The sequence below is a fragment of the Megalobrama amblycephala genome, linkage group LG20, assembly GCF_018812025.1.
Source record: "Megalobrama amblycephala isolate DHTTF-2021 linkage group LG20, ASM1881202v1, whole genome shotgun sequence".
NCBI lineage: Eukaryota > Metazoa > Chordata > Actinopteri > Cypriniformes > Xenocyprididae > Megalobrama > Megalobrama amblycephala.
The window spans coordinates 28459920-28484353 of record NC_063063.1 but is presented as its reverse complement, the minus strand read 5'-3'; the positions used below and the strand labels follow the sequence as shown (position 1 = coordinate 28484353).

Below are 24434 nucleotides of genomic sequence, written 5' to 3'. Positions count from 1 at the left end.
ATTCGGATCATTAATGAATCAGTGTATCGAATCTGCTGTTCAGAGCGCCAAAGTCACGTGATTTCAGCCGTTGGCAGTTCGACACGCGATCTGAATCATGATTCGATACACTGATTCATTTGTGCTCCGAATCTTCATGGAGCTTTGTTTTGAAATCGGCCATCACTAAATAAGTCGTTATTTAGTTTTTTGGCGCTCCAAAAATATTCTCGTTGCTTTATAATATTAATATTGAACCACTGTACTCACATGAACCGATTTAAATATGTTTTTAGTACCTTTATGGATCTTGAGAGAGGAAATGTCATTGCTCCCTATGCAGGCCTCACGAAGCTATCGGATTTCAACTAAAATATCTTAATTTGTGTTCCGAAGATTAATGAAGGTCTTACGGGTGTGGAACGGCATGAAGGTGAGTAATAAATGACAGAATTTTCATTTTTGGGTGAACTAACCCTTTAAGCAGTCATGTTACATGTTGTCACGTCACTTCCATTCTAAATAAAGAAAAAAGTACACACTGTATTAATGAAACAAGACCACATAATTGTACTAGATGTGTGAAATTTAAAAATTTACACTAAATGAGAAAGTCAAAAAGTGTTAGGTTGTGTCCTGCTCTCCCCTACACTTCTACCGGACAACCAGAACATAACAAACAGGAAGCATATCTTACCAGAAATGTTTCAGGATGTCAACACATACATTCAGTGTCATGGCACTTTACTGCATCTGTACAAGGTTTGTGTAAATTAAAACTCTGCTAAACTAATCCAGTGTTAACATAATTTACCAGAGAGGAGCCATTTCTTCAAGGAAGGATTAGGCCTCAACCTCGAGCAGATAAACACAACAGTGACATCTACTGACTGAAGTACACACATGCAGAGTCTTCATGAAGGGCTCTTTGTCAAATATCTACTATATTTGCTATATTTACACCTTCTTTCATTCTGTATATATCTCTATGTAATAATATATATTTATAAACAAAATAACAAACATCTCCACTAGATGGCAGCAGCTGCTGGTTTGTTGATGAGGAGTTTGCTCAGATGTTTGATGGACTTCCTGCTGTCCAAAACCTGAAAATTTAGCCTTCAGTAAACAGTATCAGGAGGAGGAAGGCATGCAAATACAATCATCCTGTCTACTGAGATTCATTAAAACATTATAATTTACTGCCTTATCTCACAATCTTGTGTCGTTAATTGAAATAATAAAAATTGACTGCATGAATTGAGTGATTCAATTAAGTTAATGAATCCATAAAAGTTGATTGTTTTTTAACTTACACAACTATTCCTACTCAGAAATCAGCATTGAGGTCATTAGATATTTGCTTAGAAATGTCACTACATCATCGCATCATTTCTTGCAGTAAACTGTTGTTGTATTTCAAGGGTTTCAGTGATAAACAGTTCAGTTTCTTTGCTATGAAATTGAAATTTGAGAAATTCTTTTATCTGTGCTGATTAAACCTTTATATAGTTATACTTAAATTATTTAATTTGTTAACCTTTGTAAAGTTGACAACTTTTTTTGTAGATATTTTAAAACTTATACTTAAAACTTAATTTATAAACGTATTAAATAAATTTAAAATAATTATAATAACTTAAAATAAGTATACATTTATTTACCCATTTTTATTATTTTATAGCCTACGTTATTTGTTGTATATAATTGATTAAACCTGATTAAACCTAAAACATGGCTTATTTTTTATTACTAATTTTTAAGATGATTAAACCTTTATTTAGACATGTTTTATTTTTTTTTAAATGATTATTGTATTATATTTTTTGTTTTATTTTTATTATTAGCCAACATAAAGCAAATCAATACTTAATTTTGCCATTTTAATTATAAATTTAGTTTTTTTTAAATATTTATCCATTTTTATTATTTTATATGCATTTATTTTATTAAACATTTTGAAGCTGATTAAACCTAAAATTTTTATTATTATTTTTTTTATTATTATTAAAGCAGATTAAACTTTATTTAGCCATTTGCATTATAAATGCATTTTTTTTAATTAATAAAAAATGGTATTACTAATTTTTAAGATGATTAAACATTTATTTAGCCCTGTTTCATATTTTAACTTCAAAAATTAACTTAATTTTGCCATTTTAATTATAAATTTTTTAAATATATATATATATATATATATATATAGCCATTTTTGTTATTTTATATGCATTTATTTTATATTATTAAACATTTTGAAGCTGATTAAACCTAAAATGGTGTAGCAGTTTTTATTAGTTTTATATTATTAGCCATTTACAAGCAGATTAAACTTTATTTATTCATTTGCATTATAAATGTATTTCTTAAATACTTTTTATTAATTTTTAAGACAATTAAACCTTTATTTAGCCATGTTTCATATTTTAAATAATTATTTTATTATATTTTTGTTTTCATTTTATTATTATTATTAATGCTAAATTTGTATTATTTTATATGCATTTATTTTTACTTTCTTATGATTATCCATTTGTGAAGCTGATAGTTTAGAAAATAAGCCCAACAAAAATAAGAAACAGGACAATGATGTGATTTCATAATGCATTTGTTCATTTATTTGTAAATCCTTGGCCTTCTGCAAGGCAAACAATCAGTGGTGTGTGTGCTTTAAAAACCTGTGCAGTTTTTCTCAGCATCATTCTCAGGGAAACAGAGGCAGGACGTTTAAGGTCAGAGGTCATGTGTCTCATACAGTTGTTGTTTCTGTGCAAGATCACATGTAATATAAATGTTTGCTGATGTCGCAGCATGTAAATGTGTTTGTGCCTTTCTTCCTAACAATACTTTAGCCGTATCCCGTAAAAGCAAAATAATCTCACTCGCTCTCTTTATATGTGATGGGTATATTTGCTGCTTTGAAACCAAAAGTCAAACATGTTCACATTTGCGATGAGCACAATGTTAAAGACGGGAATAAAACAACTTTTTGACACAATGATATCGTTCATAAAATGTAAGACAATAACTCTGTATCTAATAAATAAAATGGCATGAAACATTCACATACATGCTTTATCTCGCTGTCTGCAACAGTGCATAAATACAAACCACCTACAGCTTTACAAATTCTACATGAATCGCTTAATAAAAAATAAAAATAATTAGTTGAACAAACAAAGAGACAAAACACTATTTTACAACAACTGGAATGATCCGTCATGAGAAAGACGATTTAAGACCAAAATAAAACAACCCATTTAAATATGTTATAAAGGAGACAAAACAATGTACAGTTTTTAAAACTTTAGTAGCCTTAGTATATTACAGATAGATATGGTCTTTTAGTAACATCGAGGAGAAGTGCATAGCAAAATAGAGCGTAATTATCTTCCAGTCGCGGTGTAAAATCCTGATCGACTGACGTGTAAAAAAGCATCAAACTCAAGCATTTAAGGCAGATCAGATCATTTGAAATTGGCATAGTCTGAGAAAATGTCGACAAAGTCCTGTACCACTCTGTAGCAGAAGTCATACTGTTCCTGTCGACAGAAAGAGAGAACAATGAGCAAATCGCTTTATGACCATTCAGTCTTTGCTTAGTCAGGTCATTCAGAAATAATGTTTTTTGTCACTGTATTGTTAGTCTTTTTTTAAATGTTTTAATATGAATTGATTACTAATTAATCATTTAAATTATTATTGAATTAATTTATATTATTTAAATTAAGTCATAATAAAATTAATTAATATTAAATTCATTCGGAATAAACATTAAAACAATTATTTTAATCATGGTTGTGATATTAATCATATTAATTCAATAAATATTACCAATTAATTACCAATATAATACTTGTATTAAATCATGATAAAATTAATTAATTATTAAATTCATATAAAATTGACATTAATTTTTTTTTTCCAATATTGCTAATTAATGTATATTATTATTATTTCATTAATGTATATTACTTGAATTAGGTCAATATAATTAATACATATTTAATTCATTTGGAATTGACATTAAAACGATTATTTTAATCATGGCTGTGATATTAGTGTTATTACGTTAATCAATATTACCAATTTATTAATACTAATCATTTATATTATTTAGCTGATACATATTACTTGTATTAAATCATAATAAAATTAATTGATTATTAAAGTCATTTAAAATTGACATTAAAATTCTTTAATTAATTTATATTATTATTGTTTCATTATTTATATTATTTGATATGAAATTCAATATGATTCAATAAAATGAATTAATATTAAATTAATTTGGAATTGACATTAAAACGATTATATTATTAATCAATATTACCAATTATTTTATACTAATAATTTATATTACTTAGCTGATTTATATTACTTGTGTTAAATCATAATCAAACTATTTATTAAATTAATATAAAATTGACATTAAAATATTTTTTTTAAATATTACTAATAAATTTATATTATTATTATTATTTAATTAGTTTATATTACTTGATATGAAATTCAATATGATTCAATAAAATGAATTAATATTAAATTAATTTGGAATTGACATTAAAATGATTATTCTAATCATGACTGTGCTATTAATAATATTAATTTAATTAATATTACCAATTAACTTATATTACTTACTTATTATTAAATAATAATACAATTAATTAATTATTACATTCATATAAGATTGACATTAAAATATTTTTTTTATGATTATTTCTTGAATTAAACATAATAAAATGAATGAATTCATTCTTTGAGAATACTTTTTTCTTCACTTTTTTTTTTCTTGGGATGACAAGGGTGCAACTGCAAAAACAAGTTACCACATTTTTATAGTAGTATTCTGGCAGAAACTATGATTACTGTGATTTTTTTATGATCTTGATTAATTGTGCATGTAAATGTGTAATGGATATGAAGTGTGTGAAGGTTTGAACTGACCACTGTCTGCACCATGTGTGGCCGCTGCATTCGTAAACTCTTCACAGTCTGAAACACATCCAGCAAACCCTCGGCTTTCACTCGCTCCAGAATATTACTGAGAGCGATAAATGTACCGGTCCGACCCGCTCCGGCACTGCAGAACACACACGTGAGAAAACAATGAGACACGACAGAGTCAGGTTAGGAAAGAGCTGGTTGAGCTCAAGAACCTGTCAATTTCAAAAAAGGTTTAAATGCAAACAAAAGGGTTAAAGGGTTAATCAATGCTTCTGGTCTACTGACGTATGAGCGCTCACAAGAGGAACGTTGTGACGTGACGTAAGTGCATTGCAATGTTTGTGAGAGTAGTAACATGGAAGCACAGTGGACCGCCACGGCTTTCCTAAAAGGAGAAGCAGACAGGTTTGGTTCCGTGTCACTTCTCACGCAAACTTCACAACACACACAAAAGTCACCGGGCAACTGGTGAGTAACAGTTTCAGTGCCGATATTTACTCTCATTTGGCACTTTGAACCCTGGCTAACATGCTGAGGATGCCCTGCAGATGGCGCCACAAGCTCGATGCAATCCACGCATTAAATAAATGTATTAGAAAACGTAACATTTTGCAGTTTACTTAGTTATTGCGTAAGGCATTTTCACGATTTCAATCATACAGTAACCAGTCAGACCTCAACCCAAAGATGTTTCTCAGATTTACACAATTCACGCGGGTCATACTTTTAAGGTTGAAAAATACGGAAAAATCGCATCCCTGTGACATTATCTGACGTCAGAGAACCGTGAACATGCGAATCTCATGGGGTACTTCAAGAAAATATTTTACATCAAAGGGGTTCGGCTGACAAAACCGTTGGGAAACCCTGGTCTAGTTAAATCTAGTTAAAGGTGTGCGTTTTACCTGCAGTGCACGACGATGGGGTGGTTGCCCGACTGCTGCTGTTGTTTCTGCACCGATGCGATGATGTCGATCATCCCTTTGCCTTCGGCTGGGATTCCGATCTCTGGCCAGCCGTGGAAATGAAAGTGCCGAACCAAACGTGTCTGCTTCTCCTGTTAGGAAAACACGCACACAAACATGCCTTACAATTCATCCAATTGGCCTCCACATATTAACTCAATGCAAATGGAACAGTATGCATTGCAATGCAAGACCATAGAGCAGCTCACCGAGCCGTAAGTGAGCACCAGATCTCTGAGACTGAACGTGTCACACAGCGTGTCTCCTTTAATCTCCACCGTGAATTCCCCGTAAGTCATTGAATCCTCAGTAGGCCAGTACTGAAAACACTTGTCCTGTAACACACACACACACAGGCCAAATGACAAAGCTGACAGGATTTATTCTTGGAAGTTGTGTGAGAGTGTCTGCACAACTGGATTTGTAAGGTGTGTGTTTGTACCTGATCTCTCTCCTGCAGTTCTGTAAGCATCACGATTGAGTGACACTTCCATTCCCAAACCATCCTCCAGAAATCATCCACCGTGTGCGACAGAGGACCCTGTGTGGCAATGAAATAGTCCTTCTGCCGGTACCCCTGGAAAACATAAACTCATGAGATGAATATTACAGACCAGGATCAAAAATATATGAATACAAACTGGCTTTGGAGTGTAAATAAAACAGTAACTAGCCAGTTTATTAATACATGTAATATTAATAAACATGGTTTGAATCAGATAATAAGAATTTAAAATGTAAAAAATGATTAAGAAATGTTTCTTGAGCAGCAAATCAGCATAATAGAATGATTTCTGAAGGATCATGTGATGCTGAAGACTGGAGTAATGATGCTGAAAATTCAGCTTTTCATCACAGGAATATATTAAATTTCAAAATATATTCAAATAGAAAGTAGTTATTTTAATTTGTAATAATATTTCACAATTTTACTTACAGTAATGTTAATTATTTAATCCGAATGTCTACTAAAAACATGCCTGTTTTCCAACAGCTTTAATCTCAGTGGGAGTTTATCTAGGGTGTTTTATCGTTTGATTTTTTGTTTTGCTAAATAATACTACTGTTATAAGGACAAAAATATTAATATTTAAGAAAAATAATTTAAAATATACGGAAGAGGATTAGGGCCAAGCAATAATAAGAAAATAAAGAGATTAAAGTTGTTAAATTACGAGAAAAAACTCGTTAAATTTCGAGAAAAAAGTTGAGATAAAATGATGAGAATAAATCCATTAAATTATGAGAATAAAGTCATTAAATTACGAGAAAAAAGTTGTTAAATTATGAGAACAAATTCGTAATTTAACGAATTTGTTCTTGTAATTTAACAACTTTTTTCTCATAATTTAATGACTTTATTCTCAACATTTTATCTCGACTTTTTTCTCGAAATTTAACGACATTTTTCTCATAATTTAACAAATTTGTTCTCTTAATTTAATGACTTTATTCTCATAATTTAATGAGTTTATTCTCAACATTTTATCTCGACTTTTTTCTCGAAATTTAACGACATTTTTCTCATAATTTAACGAATTTGTTCACTTAATTTAATGACTTTTTTCCTCATAATTTAATGACTTTATTCTCAACATTTTATCTCGACTTTTTTCTCGAAATTTAACGACATTTTGCTCATAATTTAACGACTTTGTTCTCGTAATTTAACGACTTTTTTCTCATAATTTAATGACTTTATTCTCAACATTTTATCTCGACTTTTTTCTCGAAATTTAACAACATTTTGCTCATAATTTAATGACTTTGTTCTCGTAATGTAACGACTTTTTTCTCGTTATTTAATGACTTTATTCTCAACATTTTATCTCGACTTTTTTCTCGAAATTTAACGAGTTTTTTTCTCGTAATTTAACGAGTTTATTCTCAACATTTAACAACTTTAATCTCGAGATGGTTTTATTTTTTTATTATTGCTTGGCCCTAATCCTCTTCCGTAAAAATTCAGGTTCATGGGTGGTGAGAAATATTAATTGGTAAATTGGCAAAAAGTTATTTTTGAATACTAACTCCAGCCCTAAGAAAACTTTCAGAATTTTTAAAATGAAAAAAATTAAATTGACCCTATTTACTTCTTTAACAAGTATCCCTGGTCTTGTGTTGAAAGAACACAATGTTCATTTTCATAATGTTTCATCATGAAACGCCTCTGAAACTTGACAAGTCACTACATACTTACATCAATGAAAGATGCGTTGATATAATCGGTGAACTCCTGACCTCTTTTCATCGAGAGAATGACTCGATTGAAATCATCTGAGCAAATGAATGAGAAAAGACATCAAATGAAATGTAAATGACTGTGCCTCTAGTCATGATAACAACTAGAGGCACAACAGAACAGGAAAAGGAAGAGAGATTTCTGATAAACTTCCTTGTAAACAAAGCTAGACAGCACAACAGCATACTAAGAGTCTAGATAGATGGAAAGGTCCTTTCAGATTACAAAACTGACTCTTAAAGGAATAGTTCACCCAAAAATGACAATTATCCCATGATTTACTCCCCCTCAAGCCATCCTAGCTGTATATGACTATCTTCTTTCAGATGAACATTTTGAAGTAAAAAAAAAAATAAATCCATCCATCATAATGCTCCAGTGGGTTAATAAAGGCCTTCTGAAGTGAAGCGTTGGGTTTTTATAAGAAAAATCCATATTTAAAACTTTATTAACTATAATAAATATAGCTGCAAGCAGCAATTACGGGGCCAAGCAAATAGGGGACAACAAGCCAGCCAACATGGCTGGGAGCATTAGGCCAACTGCAACAGTGAGCAATTAAAGACCTATTACGATCATTTAAGGCAAAAGAGTTGGAAAATGATATATACAGTCAGTAATAAAGATTTACTGGTTTATCACTTTCGACCAATAGGTGGCGCTGTGACCAAATTAATCTGGTTTGGTCAGAGTGAGGTGACAATGACACTCACTAAGGATATGACTCCCGTGAAAATAAGTCAACCAGATCAAAAGTTATAAGCATATGAAAAAAATACAGTAGGTGGCGCTGATTTGGACTCTTTCAGGTCCTTGTGCTGATGACCCATACAGAGTTTCGCAACAATACACTAATGCATTCACAAAATACAGCATTTTAAAACAAAATTTAAAATGTCCAATGGCCAAAATGGCCGACATGGGAAAATTGGATATCATTCGACTCGGCATGATGCCCCGAATTGAAAAAGACCAACTTTATCATTTTTTGACAAACCTATCTGAAGCTATAAGCAAAAATAATGGCTATATTGGCTTTTTTGTATCTCCAGACCAGTAGGTGGCGTTATGGCAAAACTCAGCATGTAGGCTCTGGTCTTGCTTGGGATGATATGTATGAACTTTGGTCTGAATATGATAAAGCATTGCAGAGATACAGCCATGAGCCCAAATTGGGTGCTCTACGTTAAATTAATTTGCGTGTTATTTGAGAATGGTTTGATTTACTGAAAAGCCTTTGATAACTTTTTGCCAGAATGGACTGAAGATGATCTGGTTTGATTTTCATGACAATCAAATGAAGCGTCTAGGACGAGTTCGAAAAAGTAGGTTTTTCGCAAAATTCAACATGGCGGACAAACCATATTTCGAAACCTAACATGTTTGGTATCGTTGGACTCAGCAGGGATTCAGGAGTCTAAGGACATGACTCTTTTGAAAACAAGTCGACCACAGTCAAAGTGATAAGCATTTGAATATTTGATTTTACCACTAGGTGGCGCTGGTGCGAAACTTCTCAGGCTGGTTCAGGGCATCATGCTGATGACCCATACCGAGTTTTGTGACGATACGCTGATGCATTCATAAAATACAGCATTTTAGCACAAAATTCAAAATGGCCGACGGCCAAAATGGCTGATATGGTAATAATGGTTATCATTCGACTCGGCATGATACCCTGAATCTGACGTGACCACATTTATGATTTCTGGACAAACCATTCAGAAGTTATTAGCCAAAATAGCCATTTTTCGTATCTCCGGACCAGTAGGTGGCACTGCACTGAAACACAGCATGTTGGCTTAAGTCATGCTTGTGATGACATGTATGAAGTTTGGTCAAAATATGATAAATCATTTTGGAGATATAGCCTTAAGTGTGATTTTGCGAGCTTTCGGTCGAATTCATTTGTGCCCTATTCGAGAACGGATGGATCTATCGAAAAGCTTTTGATAACTTTTTGCAGTCATGGTCTGAAGATGATCTGGTCCAATTTTTGTGAAAATCGGAGTAACGCCCTAGGAGGAGTTCGAAAAAGTAGATTTTTCAGAAAATTCAAAATGGCGGGAAAATTTTCATGACGGAAAATGACATCATATAGTGCAATCGATTCGCCTTGACCCAAGGAATCAGAGGAAAAAGGAATTTTGTTTCTAGCCCATACGGTTCAAAAGTTATTAGCATAAACAGAAGTGCAACTTTGGACAGCTGGTGGCGCTAGAGGGATTGAGTTAGAGACTCCAAATTGGCTATGGACACAGTTCAGACTGTCCTCTAACTGTGTGCCAAATTTCACAACTTTTTACCATACGGTTCTATGGGCTGCCATAGACTCCAAGAGCGGAAGAATAATAATAATAAGAAAACTAACAATAACAATAGGTGCCTAAGCACCTTCGGTGCTTGGCCCCTAACTAGCTTCTGATGGCCGTACACAATGATTGGTGGCGGAAGAGTAACTTCATGACGCAATGACGAATGCGGAAGCTCAGAGGATAGAGCAAAACAAAACACAGACCACGAATTAGAAGTCTAAAACAATGATTTTAAAGAGAAATGTCAGAGGATTTCAATATAAGAGAAGAGGAGCTTCAAAATCTGGGCATTATAAACCTTGGAGGACTAAGGATATTTTTAAATATATCTCCGATTGTGTTCATCTGAAAGAAGATAGTCATATACACCTATAATGGCTTGAGGGTGAAAAAATCATGGGATAATTTTCATTTTTGGGTGAACTATCCCTTTAAATATGTTCCTTAAAAAGACCTTAAAACTTGGTTCAACCATTATTTAATATTGTTTTTTTGATTAGCTGTAATAATTCATTCAGTGTTTTTGATCGTCACGAGTGCAGAAGATTTTAAACTCACATGGAATGATCTGAAGGACTCTGTTTTTCTTCATGTTGGCAGGCAGGTTGCCCGTCCTCATGTTTTCCTTCATAATACGCATGTTTGTCAGTTTCTGAAAAAACAGAATTAAAAATGCATTAAAAATCCATAAATCCAGATCAATAAACAATTTCATACAGGCATGTGAGAGTACCAAATGTTTATATCACAATACTTTCTGAAGCTTTTATTATGGTATACTGCATTATTATGGTATTGAATTCAGTTACAAAACGTTAAGTATTGTCGTCCTAACAGGTTTGATGTCTTTTTGTTCTTATATGAAAAATTTAACACAATAAAACAATACACACACACACACACACAAAATGTTTCAAACAGATAAAGTGCAAAACATAAAGAATCAGAATTTCTGCTGTTCAATAAGCAGCATCTACTGTCAGAGACCAAACGTGCATTTTCATTCAGCACGTTCTTCTCAGCCACGCTCGAGTTGTTTAGATCAGACATGTCCTCACACCACTAGTGTCAGTAAACATCCGCACCTTAAACTCCTCCTCCAGGCCCACGCGGTCAAGCGGAGCATTGGTGTTGTGGAGTTTCTGAAGGTGACCCTCCAGAGAAGACACGTCCAGCTCTGTGTCCCCGTACAGGAAGTACTCCAGCAGAGCCTGATAGATGAATGAGTACTGCAACTACAACACACACACACATGCACATACACACTTTGAGAAATCATCATATATTCAGTACATCTTTAAACATGTATGACTGCTTCCATCACCTGTTTTTTCTATAATGACAATAAAAAATGAAGTAGGTAGATGAAGAATTATGCGACACGTGCTACTCACATCTGTCTGAACGAGCTGTGATCTCTGCTCACGTATCCGTGACACGAAACCGAAGACGTCCACCTTCTGTTCTGTGTACATCATGTCAATCATGGCATCAATGACGATGAACGTTCCTGTCCTGCCCACGCCAGCACTGACAATACAAATCATGCTCAAAATCAACAAGAATACATTTACTTTGCTGGTCTTATTGTGAATGATTCATTAGCGCACAAAATTCAAAACAACATATTGGAGTCTTTATGTATGAATAATTATAAAAGTATTTTTAATGCATTAATTATGCCTTGTATTAATGCACCTTTTAATGCATTGTATGATCTCATGAATAATTGTAACCACAGTTAGAATACATTATAATATACACTTTTATATAGTATTTTATACAGCATTAAAACACATGATAAACAAACAATTTCAAATCTGCAAACATTATAACCTGCAAACATTATAATGTCTTTGACCTTTGGTTACAATTATTTATGACAAGCTATAAAGCATTATTATTTAATGCAAAATATTTTACCAAAACATAATAATTTTTCAACTTTTCTTTTACAAACACCTATCATACAGGGACCACTTTTTCATAATATAAATTCATATAATAATATTAAACAAAATACTGATGATCTTGATGGATAAAAATTGATTTTTCCATTATAATGTTTATATATTTTATATTAATATTAATGTTTATATATTTTTAAATATAAAAAATGCATTATATATATATATATATATATATATATATATATATACACACACACATTATATTAAATATAAATAAATGTATTGGGTTGTAATTCAATTTCAAAAACAACAACATTTTTTGGGTGAAACCTGTATGACACAAATCGAATGTATAATTATTATTTTTTTAGCTTAGTTTTTTTTTTTTTTTTTTTTTTTTTGACACCATGAAACAGCTTTCGTGAAGTCTTCACTTCAAATGAGAAAATATCTGTCAACACAATGACAAACACACATATTTCCCCTCGCCTTATTCTAATCTGAACACTAGAGGGCATGAGTGATCAACCAACCGAGTGAACAAACCCTCAAAAGGGCTTTTGACAGGAACTGAAGTGCTGTGTGTTGCTGACGTTGCGTTTAGTTGTTTAGGACACAGGATGAGGGCAGAATGTCAAGACTATGACACGCACACTGATGACGAGTGGACAGACAGGACATTGTGCCATGAAACCCAGACAATGACCTACATGAATTCACTTTATGTACATGACCAATCAGCTGCGAGAAAGGACCTTCCTTCACCTAATTCAAATCACATGCTAATCGTTCTGAATAATGTATATCATTGTCTGATCAAATTAATTATGCATGCACGACTGACGCAAAAGGGTCTGCGAGGTCTCAAAAATGATTACTGTGGATGGAAGTTATGTAAAATTTGTCCTTTTTCTGAAAGTTGAAATTCAAATGTGCACTTTCATTCTGCAAGTTATTGTTACTTTGTAAAAGTAAAAAGTTTGGCAATGTAGATCAGGAAGTTTGGGCTCAAATGTTGAATCTTGAAAAATAAAGCTTTTTTTTTATATATATAACATGTTTACTGAGGACTGAGGTAAATGTGAGTGTTTTTGCTCGTGCAAATGTTGCCGCCACAATGCTAAGGTGAAAAAAAAGTCGATCGGTTATGTGCTTAAGTGACACTAAGTGACATCACTAAACCTAAAATTTGCATAAACCCTGCCCCCAAGAACACGCAACAAAGGTGGCAATTATACTGCATCTTAAAAGAGGCATTATAGGTCCCCTTTAAATATAATTCATATTTTTAATATTTCTAAAATGATTTTCCTACATTATTTAAAAAGAATTAACAATAAATTGTTATAAATCATTATATAATTTTTCATTTCTTTTCTATAATCATTTTCTGCAGCTAACTTGCCATTGCTTTAAATGCAAATATAGTACTATAATATCACTTTTTAATTAGATATACAGTACAGTCCAAAAGTTTGGAACCACTAAGATTTTTAATGTTTTTAAAAGAAGTTTCGTCTGCTCACCAAGGCTACATTTATTTAATTAAAAATGCAGTAAAAAAATGTATTCCTGTGATGCAAAGCTGAATTTTCAGCATCATTACTCCAGTCTTCAGTGTCACATGATCCTTCAGAAATCATTCTAATATGCTGATTTGCTGCTCAATAAACATTTATGATTATTTTCAATGTTGAAAACAGTTGTGTACTTTTTTTTTCAGGATTCCTTGATGAATAGAAAGTTCAAAAGAACAGCATTTATCTGAAATACAAAGCTTCTGTAGCATTATACACTACCGTTCAAAAGTTTGGGGTCAGTAAGAATTTTTATTTTTATTTTTTTGAAAAGAAATTAAAGAAATGAATACTTTTATTCAGCAAGGATGCATTAAATCAATCAAAAGTGGCAGTAAAGACATTTATAATGTTACAAAAGATTAGATTTCAGATAAACACTGTTCTTTTGAACTTTCTATTCATCAAATAATCCTGAAAAAAATATTGTACACAAATATTTTGTACAATTGTACACATTAAATGTTTCTTGAGCAGCAGATCAGCATATTAGAATGATTTCTGAAGGATCATGTGACACTGAAGACTGGAGTAATGATGCTGAAAATTCAGCTTTGCATCACAGGAATAAATTACTTTGTGAAATATATTCAAATAGAAAACAGTTATTTTAAATTGTAATACTATTTCACAATATTACTGTTTTTTACTGTATTTTTAATTAAATAAATGTAGCCTTGGTGAGCAAACGAAACTTCTTTTAAAAACATAAAAAATCTTAGTGGTTCCAAACTTTTGGACTGTACTGTATAATGATTAACATTGACTCATTAACAAGTGAACATTATATATTGATTAACATTATCAGTATTGTACATTTAAACATTAACATTTCTGAAAAGTACATATCTGAAAGTTTCAAGTCATTTTGATTGTGCATTAAACCCAAACCACTGACTTTTTTTCCTACTATGGAAGTCGATGGCTTCCGTTAACTGTTTGATTACCAACATTCTTTAAAATATCTTCTTTTGTGTTCAACAGAAGAAAGAAACTAATACAGGCTTGGAGTGAACCTTCCCTTTAACTTGCACAGTAATGTATTTAGTATTACTCAAAAGTTCGAAATACAGGCAAAAAGACTTGAAAGTTTTGCGCTAATCATTAAAAAGCAGCGAACATGACACAAGGTCAAAACATATTGTGCATCTCTGCATGAAGATCTTGCAGACCAAAACTGGTCACACTTCACACCAAAAGTAAATGATTAGACTTCACACAAGAAGTGTGTCTCTACAACTTTAGTTCCCAATGGTATTCTGAGTACAAGAGTCATGCTCAAAGACAACCCACCTGCAGTGCACCACGATGGGCCCGGCATACGAGGGGTTCACCTGCTTCACCTTCTTCAGGAACTTGAGCATGCCGATGGGCGAGAAGGGAACGCCAAAGTCAGGCCAGCTGGTGAAGTGAAGCTGCGTGACCAGACGAGGCGTTTTGGTGCCGTCGCTGGCCTGCTGTGGTGGAGACAACGAAGGATGAGAGCGTGGTGACACAGGAAGGAACGCATTCTCAAAAACACATATATATACACATGCACGTGAACAAACCGAACTGTTGATAAGCCACAAGCACATTTGTTTTAAGACTAAACTGAGGGAAATTCTCTGTGGTTAAATTTTCACAGAATAAAGTGCAAGAACAATTCTTTTAGACATATGTGTGACATAACATCTACAGCGTGCATGAAGATGACTGGACTTTAGTGTATTCAGACTTACATATTGCACACAGAATTTGCGTATCGTGTAGTCCACCAGTACTGTAAAGTCTTCCACAGCAACACGCACGTTACCGTACGTCCAGCATCCCTGATCGGGCCAATACTGATAACACTTATCCTATAGAGGAAAACACAGCAGAGGTACAATAAAATCATCATATATTTGCCCTTAATTGTAGTTTAATTTATTTTTTTTTTTAAATATTTTTCTGTAATTTTATACACACACACACACACACACACACACACACACACACACAGTTTAAAAGAACAGTGTTTATCTGAAATCTAATCTTTTGTAACATTATAAATGTCTTTATTGCCACTTTTGATTGATTTAATGCATCCTTGCTGAATAAAAGTATTCATTTCTTTAATTTCTTTTCAAAAAAATAAGAATACACAACTGTTTTCAAAATTGAAAATAATCATAAATGTTTTTGAGCAGCAGATCAGCATATTACAATGATTTCTGAAGGATCATGTGACACTGAAGACTGGAGTAACGATGCTGAAAATTCAGCTTTGCATCACAGGAATAAATTACTTTGTCAAATATATTTAAATAGTACACAGTTATTTGAAATTGTAATAATATTTCACAATATTACTGTTTTTTACTGTACTGTTTTGTACTGTATATATATATAACAAAACTAATAAAATTCTGCTCACCTGCATTGTTTTTCAGTTTATTTCTTACTTTTTTAATTTTAGTAGTATTGAAATAAATATTACTATTAAATATAAATATTTAGTAGTATTGAAATTTATTTTAATATATATATAAATAAATTAAATATATATTTATATATGTCTTACTTGTAGTAAATAATTACATTTAATGTTAAATAAATAGATTTATATAGCTGCTAATATATTCTATTATTTTAGTTTATTTTTTAATTTATTTTTATGTAATATTTTTCTTGTACTAAATAAGTAAATAAATGATAAATAAAATCAAAGTTAATAAAATAGTACACATATAGTTACCATTATTTTTATTTAGTCAGTTTCTTTTTTTATATATATATATATTGCATCTTTAATTACTTGAAATAAAAATGAATTACATGAATGTGAATGAATGAATGAATATTACATACATAAACAAACACATTTCTTGCAGATGACCTGCATTGCTATGCTTTTTAAATACATAAATGATTACTTTTGATTGGCACTGACTTTCATTAATAAACATGAAAATATTTTAATAGAAATAAACTATTTGACTGATGTAGTAATGAAACAATGTCTGTTAATACTATTAATAAAAGTTAAAACTCAAAATACAAACAAAAGGCAAGAATACAGTGAAATGAAAGTTTCCTTCTAATCAATATAAAACCGAGAACACGACGCAAGGTCAAAAGATGTAGTTCTGTAGATAAACGTAAACGTATTACATGCCAATCCTGTAGAGTAAATCTGTCCAGCACTGGCACTGAACAGCTGTAAGTGCATTAGAGCAGTAAAGGTGACTTTTAAGACACCGTGATGCTAATCTGAGGTCTTAAAACAGCCTGTCTGTCAATCAGCATTATCCAGCCCGAGAGCGGAGGATAAATCTCTCTTAATGAGAGTTTGCGGAGTAATTAGGTTAAAGCCAGAGAGAGCTTTATCAGCCATTATTAAAATCATTGATTCCAAGTCCTACTCCAAGCTGATTTTAATCTCCTCTCCGTTCTGCGTCTCATTGATTCGTCTTTCTAGAGATGCTCACGGCCGTGATGGAGAGGAGAGAAAAAGGAGTCGTGTGGCGGCTTCGTGACATCTTCGTGATCGAAATGGAGACACTCGATGATGATCAACAAATTGGGTTTATTAAAAGGAACTGATGTGAAATCAAATAGATTTATTCAAACGTGATTCTGATGCCTTGTTTAAGTATATGGCAGAAGTATGAGAGGCTTGTGCACGTCGACTCAAAGGGAAAAAGCATCAACCAAATGCATATTTGTAATATAATGCTAATATAATGCTACATTAAGCAATAAGAAGCCTTGCAATTCAGCTATTTAATGCCATGCAGCTTTCTGACATCAGATTTATTTACCGATCATCTCATTTACACCAGTATTTAACAGAACTGATGACCAACAAGGAAACATACCAGCAATCCAAAGGAAGGATACACACCTCTTTTCTCTCTTTCAGATTCGTCAGCATTACTATAGTGGCTGATTTCTGTTCCCATATCATTCTCCAGAAGTCTGCAACCGTGTCCTGTTTCGGACCTGAAACATCGAGGTCATCTTATAGAGTCTCATTTTTAGCTACTGAAACTGCACATATGTGTGACTGCTCACCAAATCTTATTTTTAAATTCAGATGCACTCACCTTGTGCTGCAATGAACTTATTCTTATCTGTATAACCCTGGGGGAAATGAAACCAAGATTTAAAAAAAAAAACAACTTTAACATTTTTGAATTATGAATTCATGCTGTTTTAGGTCAAACCAGGGTGAAAAAAAATATTGGTAAAACTTTACTTGAATCCTTTATGTATAATGCATTATATTCATAATGTGCGTCATAATGAATTATATCTTTGCATAAATATTTCTAACCATAAAATGCACTATAATATTTGCAGATTCTGAAATCGGTTGTTTGACATGTTTTAATGATTTATACTTTCTAAAGGCATAGAAAACTAATAGATAAGTATTATAATGTATTATAACTGTTGTCATAATTATTCATAAGATCATACAATGCATTATAATGTGCATTACAAGGCATAATTAATGCATTAAAAATTCAGTCAAGCCAAAATGTATTCAGACACCTTGAACATTTCATTCATTATTACAGTTTATTCACTATAGTTTAAAAAAAATGGTAATAAAATATGACAAGATCTCAGAGTTAAACTGTGTCAGAAAAAAATCATTTTAATTATGTCAGATAACACTTAAGCAAAACATGGTCAGGTCAAAGTGTCTGAATAATTTTTGGACCCAAATTTTTAGTTTTACTGGTAGTCCACTGTATGAAGAATTTTTGGGTATAATATGTCACAGTTTACTTTATTTTGCTATCCTCACTTACATAAATGAACTGTAGTGTCCTGCACCCACTAGTAAAAATATATATATAAAAAAATTATATCTAGTGTCTGAATAATTTTTGGTTTGACTGTACTTTTATAATGCACAATATATTAAGGCGTTATGTAAAGTGTTACCAAAATGTTTTGCTCTGATAACAATTTTTTTATTTTCAAAAATATGTTTTACTTTCTCTTGCTCGAGAATTGTATTTTGAACAAGAAATGCACATTTAAAGGTGCCCAAGAATGCTTTTTCACAAGATGTAATATAAATCTAAGGTGTCTCCTGAATGTGTCTGTGAAGTTTCAGCTCAAAATACCCCATAGATTTTTTTAAATTAATTTTTTAACTGCCTATTTTGGGGCATCATTAACAATGCACTGATTTACACTCGACGCCGCCCCTTTAAATGCTCACGCTCCCTGCCAAAGGAGCTCTCGACTATATTACAGCGCATTTACAAAGTTCACACAGCTAATATAACCCTCAAATGGATCTTTACAAGATGTTCGTCATGCATGCTGTATGCATGCTTCGAATTATGTGAGTAAAGTATTTATTTGGATGTTAAAGTTTTATTCTGAGTGAATTTGAGGCTGTGATCCGTGGCTAACGGCTAATGCTACACTGTTGGAGAGATTTATAAAGAATGAAGTTGTGAATACAGTAAGAAACGATGGTAACTTTAACCTCATTTAACAGTACATTAGCAACATGCTAACGAAACATTTAGAAAGACAATTTACAAATATCAGTAAAAATATCATGATATCATGGATTATGTCAGTTATTATTGCTGCATCTGCCATTTTTCGCTGTTGTTCTTGCTTGCTTACCTAGTCTGATGATTCAGCTGTGATCCAGACGTTACTGGCTTGTGTAATCCCTTAAACATGGGCTGGCATTATGCAAATATTGGGGTGTACACCCCGACTGTTACGTAACAGTCGCTGTTATGTTGAGATTCGCCTGTTTTTCGGAGGTCTTTTAAACAAATGAGATTTATATAAGAAGGAGGAAACAATGGAGTTTGAGACTCACTGTATGTCTTTTCCATGTACTGAACTCTAGTTATTTAACTATGACGAGGTAAATTCAATTTTTGAATCTAGGGCACCTTTAAACATTATTATTCTTGTCATTTCATTATTGTTTAAAATAAAATAGTAAATCCTGTATAACTCTGACAAGAGAGTACTGCAGGCGTGACGTCAATTCGGCACTGGTTCCCTCGAGATTTTCCTATGTGGTTTTATAATGGGGGTTTTCAGTTTATGAGTAAAGTAAGGTTCGTGGTAAACATAACTTTAGATGTACTTGGATGTCATGACTGCAGTGCACTGATGCATGTTAGGGCATGGCAAATCACTTACGTCAATATATGATGCATTGATATAATCTGAACTTGGGATCCCATCGATCGGTGTTAAAATCACTCTGGAATGATCATCTGGATAACAGGAAAGACAAAAAAATGTTGTTTATTTCTAAACATAGACACATTTGATTGCTCCTTCTCAGGCCCTCAGTGAATTTGTGATTTAACTTCTAAACAGAAACTTTACAAGAAAAAAGATTTGAAGAATAAAAGTAAAAGAGTGAAATGACATGGACGTGGGCACAAGGAACTGAAAGTTGCATTTAGAGAAGTTGAAGTTAGATGTGCGAGGGTGGCAGCAACCATTGAGAAGAAAATTCAGTGTGATATCACAAGAAAATGAGACAGGCTTATGTCCGAACACACAGGCAACAACACGTATGAATCAACAACTTCAAATATAAGGGGATGAAAGTCACTCAGATCTTTATTCCTGTCAACCTCTCCTGCATCCAACACATTGATTCTGAGAACTGATTGTTTGCTTACCGTCTAATCTACCAGGACAACGATCAACGATATTCACTTCACCTGGGGTCATAATGTTTTGGCATCAGTGTACATTATATTAGGCATGTGACGGTATCGAATTTTTATGTTGCGATTAATTGCTGAAGCTTTTACCACGGTATACAGTATTGATATTGAATATAGTTGAAAAAAAAAAGTGTTGTCATAGTATAACAGGTTTAAGAACTCTTTTTGTAATAACAAAAATAACTCTGAATGTTTAAATACAATATTATTGAATAATACAATACACAAAAAAATATAAAGTTAAATTTTCAAACAGATTAAAGTGCAAAAGAATTAGGCTATAAAGAACAACAGGTAACACTTTACAATAAGGTCTCATTATTTAATGCATTAACTAAGATTGAGCAACAGCTACATTTTTTTTTTTTTTTTTTGGTTAATGTTAGTTAAGAAACACAACTGATCATTGTTAGTTTTCTCTGAGGTCCATTAAATAAGTTCTTTTGATTTTAGTAATGTTATTAAACAGTAACTAAGAAATTAACATTAACTAAGAATAATTAATGCTTTATAAGTATTTTTCATTGTCAGTTTGGTCATTTTGAATTAACATGTTAACTAATGAAGCCGTCTGTCTTTAAGTTTTACTGAACAATAACAAATAATCAGAACATTTCTAATCATTAGGGCATGTTGTAGTCCAGATTAAAATATTTGTTTGAGGCATTTTAAAAACTTCACCAGCGCAGTTGCTTTGTTTATGGCGTTTCCGAGGTAACCGTTGCACACGGCTGTTCAATCAGCGCCCTCTGCTGTCAGAGAGTGAACGCGCACTTTCATTCAGCGCACTCGTTCCATGTGCTTCTCGTGCACGTTGGGCTTGTTTACATCTGAGCGCGTGTTCTTTCGACGCAGAATACAGCGGTGTTGTGCATTTTATACGGTTGATGGGGAAAGTATTCTTATATGCATTATAAAAATTGGTAATAAATGATTATTTACGGTATTTTGAAATGCCCACGATAACAATACCGTGCATATTCATTATCGCATTACCGAATATCGGCACAAGTCTAATATATATATGAAGAGTTTCGTTGCAAAACGAGATAACTCCGTTTTTTTAATTTTTCAAAAATCTTGTTTTTTGGTTGTGCATTCCAATTAATATCAATTCAACTGCAGTTGGTTTGTTTTTATTTAAACCTTCATAACTTAAAAAATACAGCTAAGTAGCACCATAAAACAAAATAATAACATGATAACATAATAATAAACATGTTTTGACAAATGTTAAAAACGGAGTTATCTCGTTTTGCAACGAAACTCTTCATATACATACACACACAACAGTTCTTTCTGGTTCTCGACTCTGTTTGGCTGAGAGCTGTGCGATTTTCCCCCAGTAACAGGAACCGTTTCACCATTTGTATCACTCCGCTTGTGGCGACTGTAATGGCGGTCGAGCAAATCCATCATATTTGTTAGAAATACTACTGCTGTTGTTTCACAAAATGTAGTTTTAAGATTTTTTTAGGCGAAAATGTAGTTATTTAGACCTCAAATATGTGACTCATATATAAACATAGCGCCTGTTTTACAGTTGTTGTTTTGATAGTTTTGACGCTTACGCAGATTTGAGCTCCAGGCCGTCCGTCAGCAGCCGTTCAGCGCTCAGAGAACAGCTTCATCACAGCCAGTCCCTAATGTAGATAGTGGTTAAAAATGTAATTCATTTGGGGTATATCAAACGGGGAGTCTTTGGTCTTATTAATCTATTACTTGTTCCAGAGCAAAATGATTTGGGTTAAGGGGAAAATTAAGTTTCATAACTTTATAGTTTATAGACTTTATTTAACTTAAATCTTGTACTAGAGTGCTACTTTTGAGCATTTGACTCAATTGTTTGCTTGTGTTTGTCTTTTATAATGGCTGTTGTTAATTTCAATATTGCTGATCAATAAATATTATTTTGTATAAATAATATGCTGTATTTAGAAAGGGTCCATCAATAGTATCAGTGAAAGTTACATTATTATGCCATTAGATGATGGCAAAGACTAGTGAATCAGAACAAGGGAGTGTGTGGAAAATAGCAGTGTGGGAAATCCCCTTAACTTTTAAAAGGACAAAGACACAGATTGCTTTCCTCAGCGGACATTCAAACAGATTTTTTATAATGAATATATTACTATGGACATCGACCTGAAGAATTAATGCTATCAGATGCAGGTAATACACTTTAGTCGATCTCTCTCTCATAATACCATAAGCTTGCACTGTGTTTACAACATAAACATTGTAGGAGAATGACAGGGAAGAGATGAATTTGTAGAATAAATTCGTTATTTTTGTTATGTTTTGTCCAAAAAAAGTATTCTTGTCGCTTCATTACATTAAGGTTGAACCACTGTAGTCACATGGACTATTATAACAATGTCTTTAGTAGCTTTCTGGACCTTGAAAGTGGTAATTAAATTTCTCTCTATGGAGGAGTCAGAGAGCTCTTGAACTTCATCAAAAAAATCTTCATTTGTTTTCTGAAGATGTGAATGAAGCTCTTATGGGTTTGAAACGAAATGAGGGTGAATAATTAATGACAGAAATTTCATTTTTTGGGTGAACCCTTTAAATCCTGTGTAAAGCTGCTTTGAAACGATCTATATTGTACAAAGCGCTATGTAAATAAAGATGACTTGACATGAACAGATGAAGAGGAGAAAAGACAAAGAGAAAAAGAGAGAATTCTTACATGGTAAGATGTTTGGATATCTGTTCTTCTCCTTGTTTTCTTCTTTATTGGCCTCTTCACATGTTCCTTGGGTCGAACCCCCTGGTAATGACTGTCAACAATACAAACTAAACAAGTTAACAACACTAAACCAGTGACCATACCATCCTAAGCACATCTGATCTTGGATGCAGTGTCAAACAGAGCTTTATTTGAGCTTAAATGGCAGACTGTCTGGGAATTACAGATGCTGTGAGCTTTCTACAATACAACTGTGACACTCCAAGTACTCTGCACATGTTGCAAACTGTAGTGTTTTTTCTGTATACTGCACTCTACACTAATGCATTGTTGCGGATCATGCACCTGAGATATTCACTCATCGTTAAACCTGAAAAATGGCTTGATTTCATTTAATTGAATTGTTACCTAGCACATTCATTCTCACAGAATTGTGTATTTGAGCAAAACCGATCATGCTGTTCAAATTCCCACCAAACTTGTCATTTTGTTATTGCTGAAACTGAATAATATTACTGCCGCTTTGTTCCTGTATGTATAGGCCATTGTTTAACCAGCAGAGCCACTTCCATTCCGACTTAAATAGTTTAAGTGGCCATTAAGATTGTTGAACATAAACATCGTTTCCATGGGACAGAAAATTCTCATGGTTCATTCAATGTGTGTTCCTGAATCATGGGCCTGTGAGAGGAGCGAATCTTGAATCATGCGTCTAAAAGCAGTAGGGAGGGACATTCTCGAATGAGTCAATGCCTGATGACTCCTGAACATCTTAATTCCAGTAATTCTCAGTGGGAAATGAGAGCAGTTGAGCCATCAGCAAATGTGGAAGGATATTTGCTGATCCGCATGAATGCGCCAGAGTGTTTCTGCCAGTTAATAACAGCACGATAATGCACCATCAGCTGCTTTACGAGCCACAAGCAAAATAACAATCTCTCCAGCGAGTGTTACCACTAAACACACAGAAAAACACGACGACTGCTGAACTTTCAGCAACATGAGTGATGTAATCAGTGTAAACAACAATAATGAGCAGCAGCATTTGCAGACGGGAACTAGTTTTGTATTTATTTCTGCAGTTTTCAGATCGCCATGATTGGTGT

At 32.9% G+C, this 24434-nt stretch overlaps 1 protein-coding gene across 5 annotated transcripts in view; it reads right to left on the bottom strand.

Annotated features, from left to right (window-relative positions):
• Positions 1 to 2568: 2568 nt before the first annotated feature.
• The window catches only part of ptprea (protein tyrosine phosphatase receptor type Ea), a 104084-nt gene continuing 82218 nt past the window's right edge, over positions 2569 to 24434 (bottom strand). For 4 of the 5 annotated variants that reach the window (XM_048169758.1, XM_048169755.1, XM_048169756.1 and 1 more), the window contains 15 exons: positions 23329 to 23419; positions 20095 to 20171; positions 18006 to 18042; positions 17804 to 17901; positions 15657 to 15776; positions 15229 to 15392; positions 11843 to 11978; positions 11534 to 11683; positions 11007 to 11100; positions 8092 to 8168; positions 6334 to 6468; positions 6101 to 6226; positions 5832 to 5983; positions 4927 to 5062; positions 2569 to 3518 (listed from right to left, as the gene is read on the bottom strand). In XM_048169758.1, the coding sequence (XP_048025715.1) occupies positions 3444 to 3518; positions 4927 to 5062; positions 5832 to 5983; positions 6101 to 6226; positions 6334 to 6468; positions 8092 to 8168; positions 11007 to 11100; positions 11534 to 11683; positions 11843 to 11978; positions 15229 to 15392; positions 15657 to 15776; positions 17804 to 17901; positions 18006 to 18042; positions 20095 to 20171; positions 23329 to 23419 (1668 nt within the window). In that variant the 3' untranslated portion in view covers positions 2569 to 3443. The remainder of the gene's footprint in view (positions 3519 to 4926; positions 5063 to 5831; positions 5984 to 6100; positions 6227 to 6333; positions 6469 to 8091; positions 8169 to 11006; positions 11101 to 11533; positions 11684 to 11842; positions 11979 to 15228; positions 15393 to 15656; positions 15777 to 17803; positions 17902 to 18005; positions 18043 to 20094; positions 20172 to 23328; positions 23420 to 24434) is intronic. The other variant, XM_048169754.1, reaches the window with a different exon arrangement.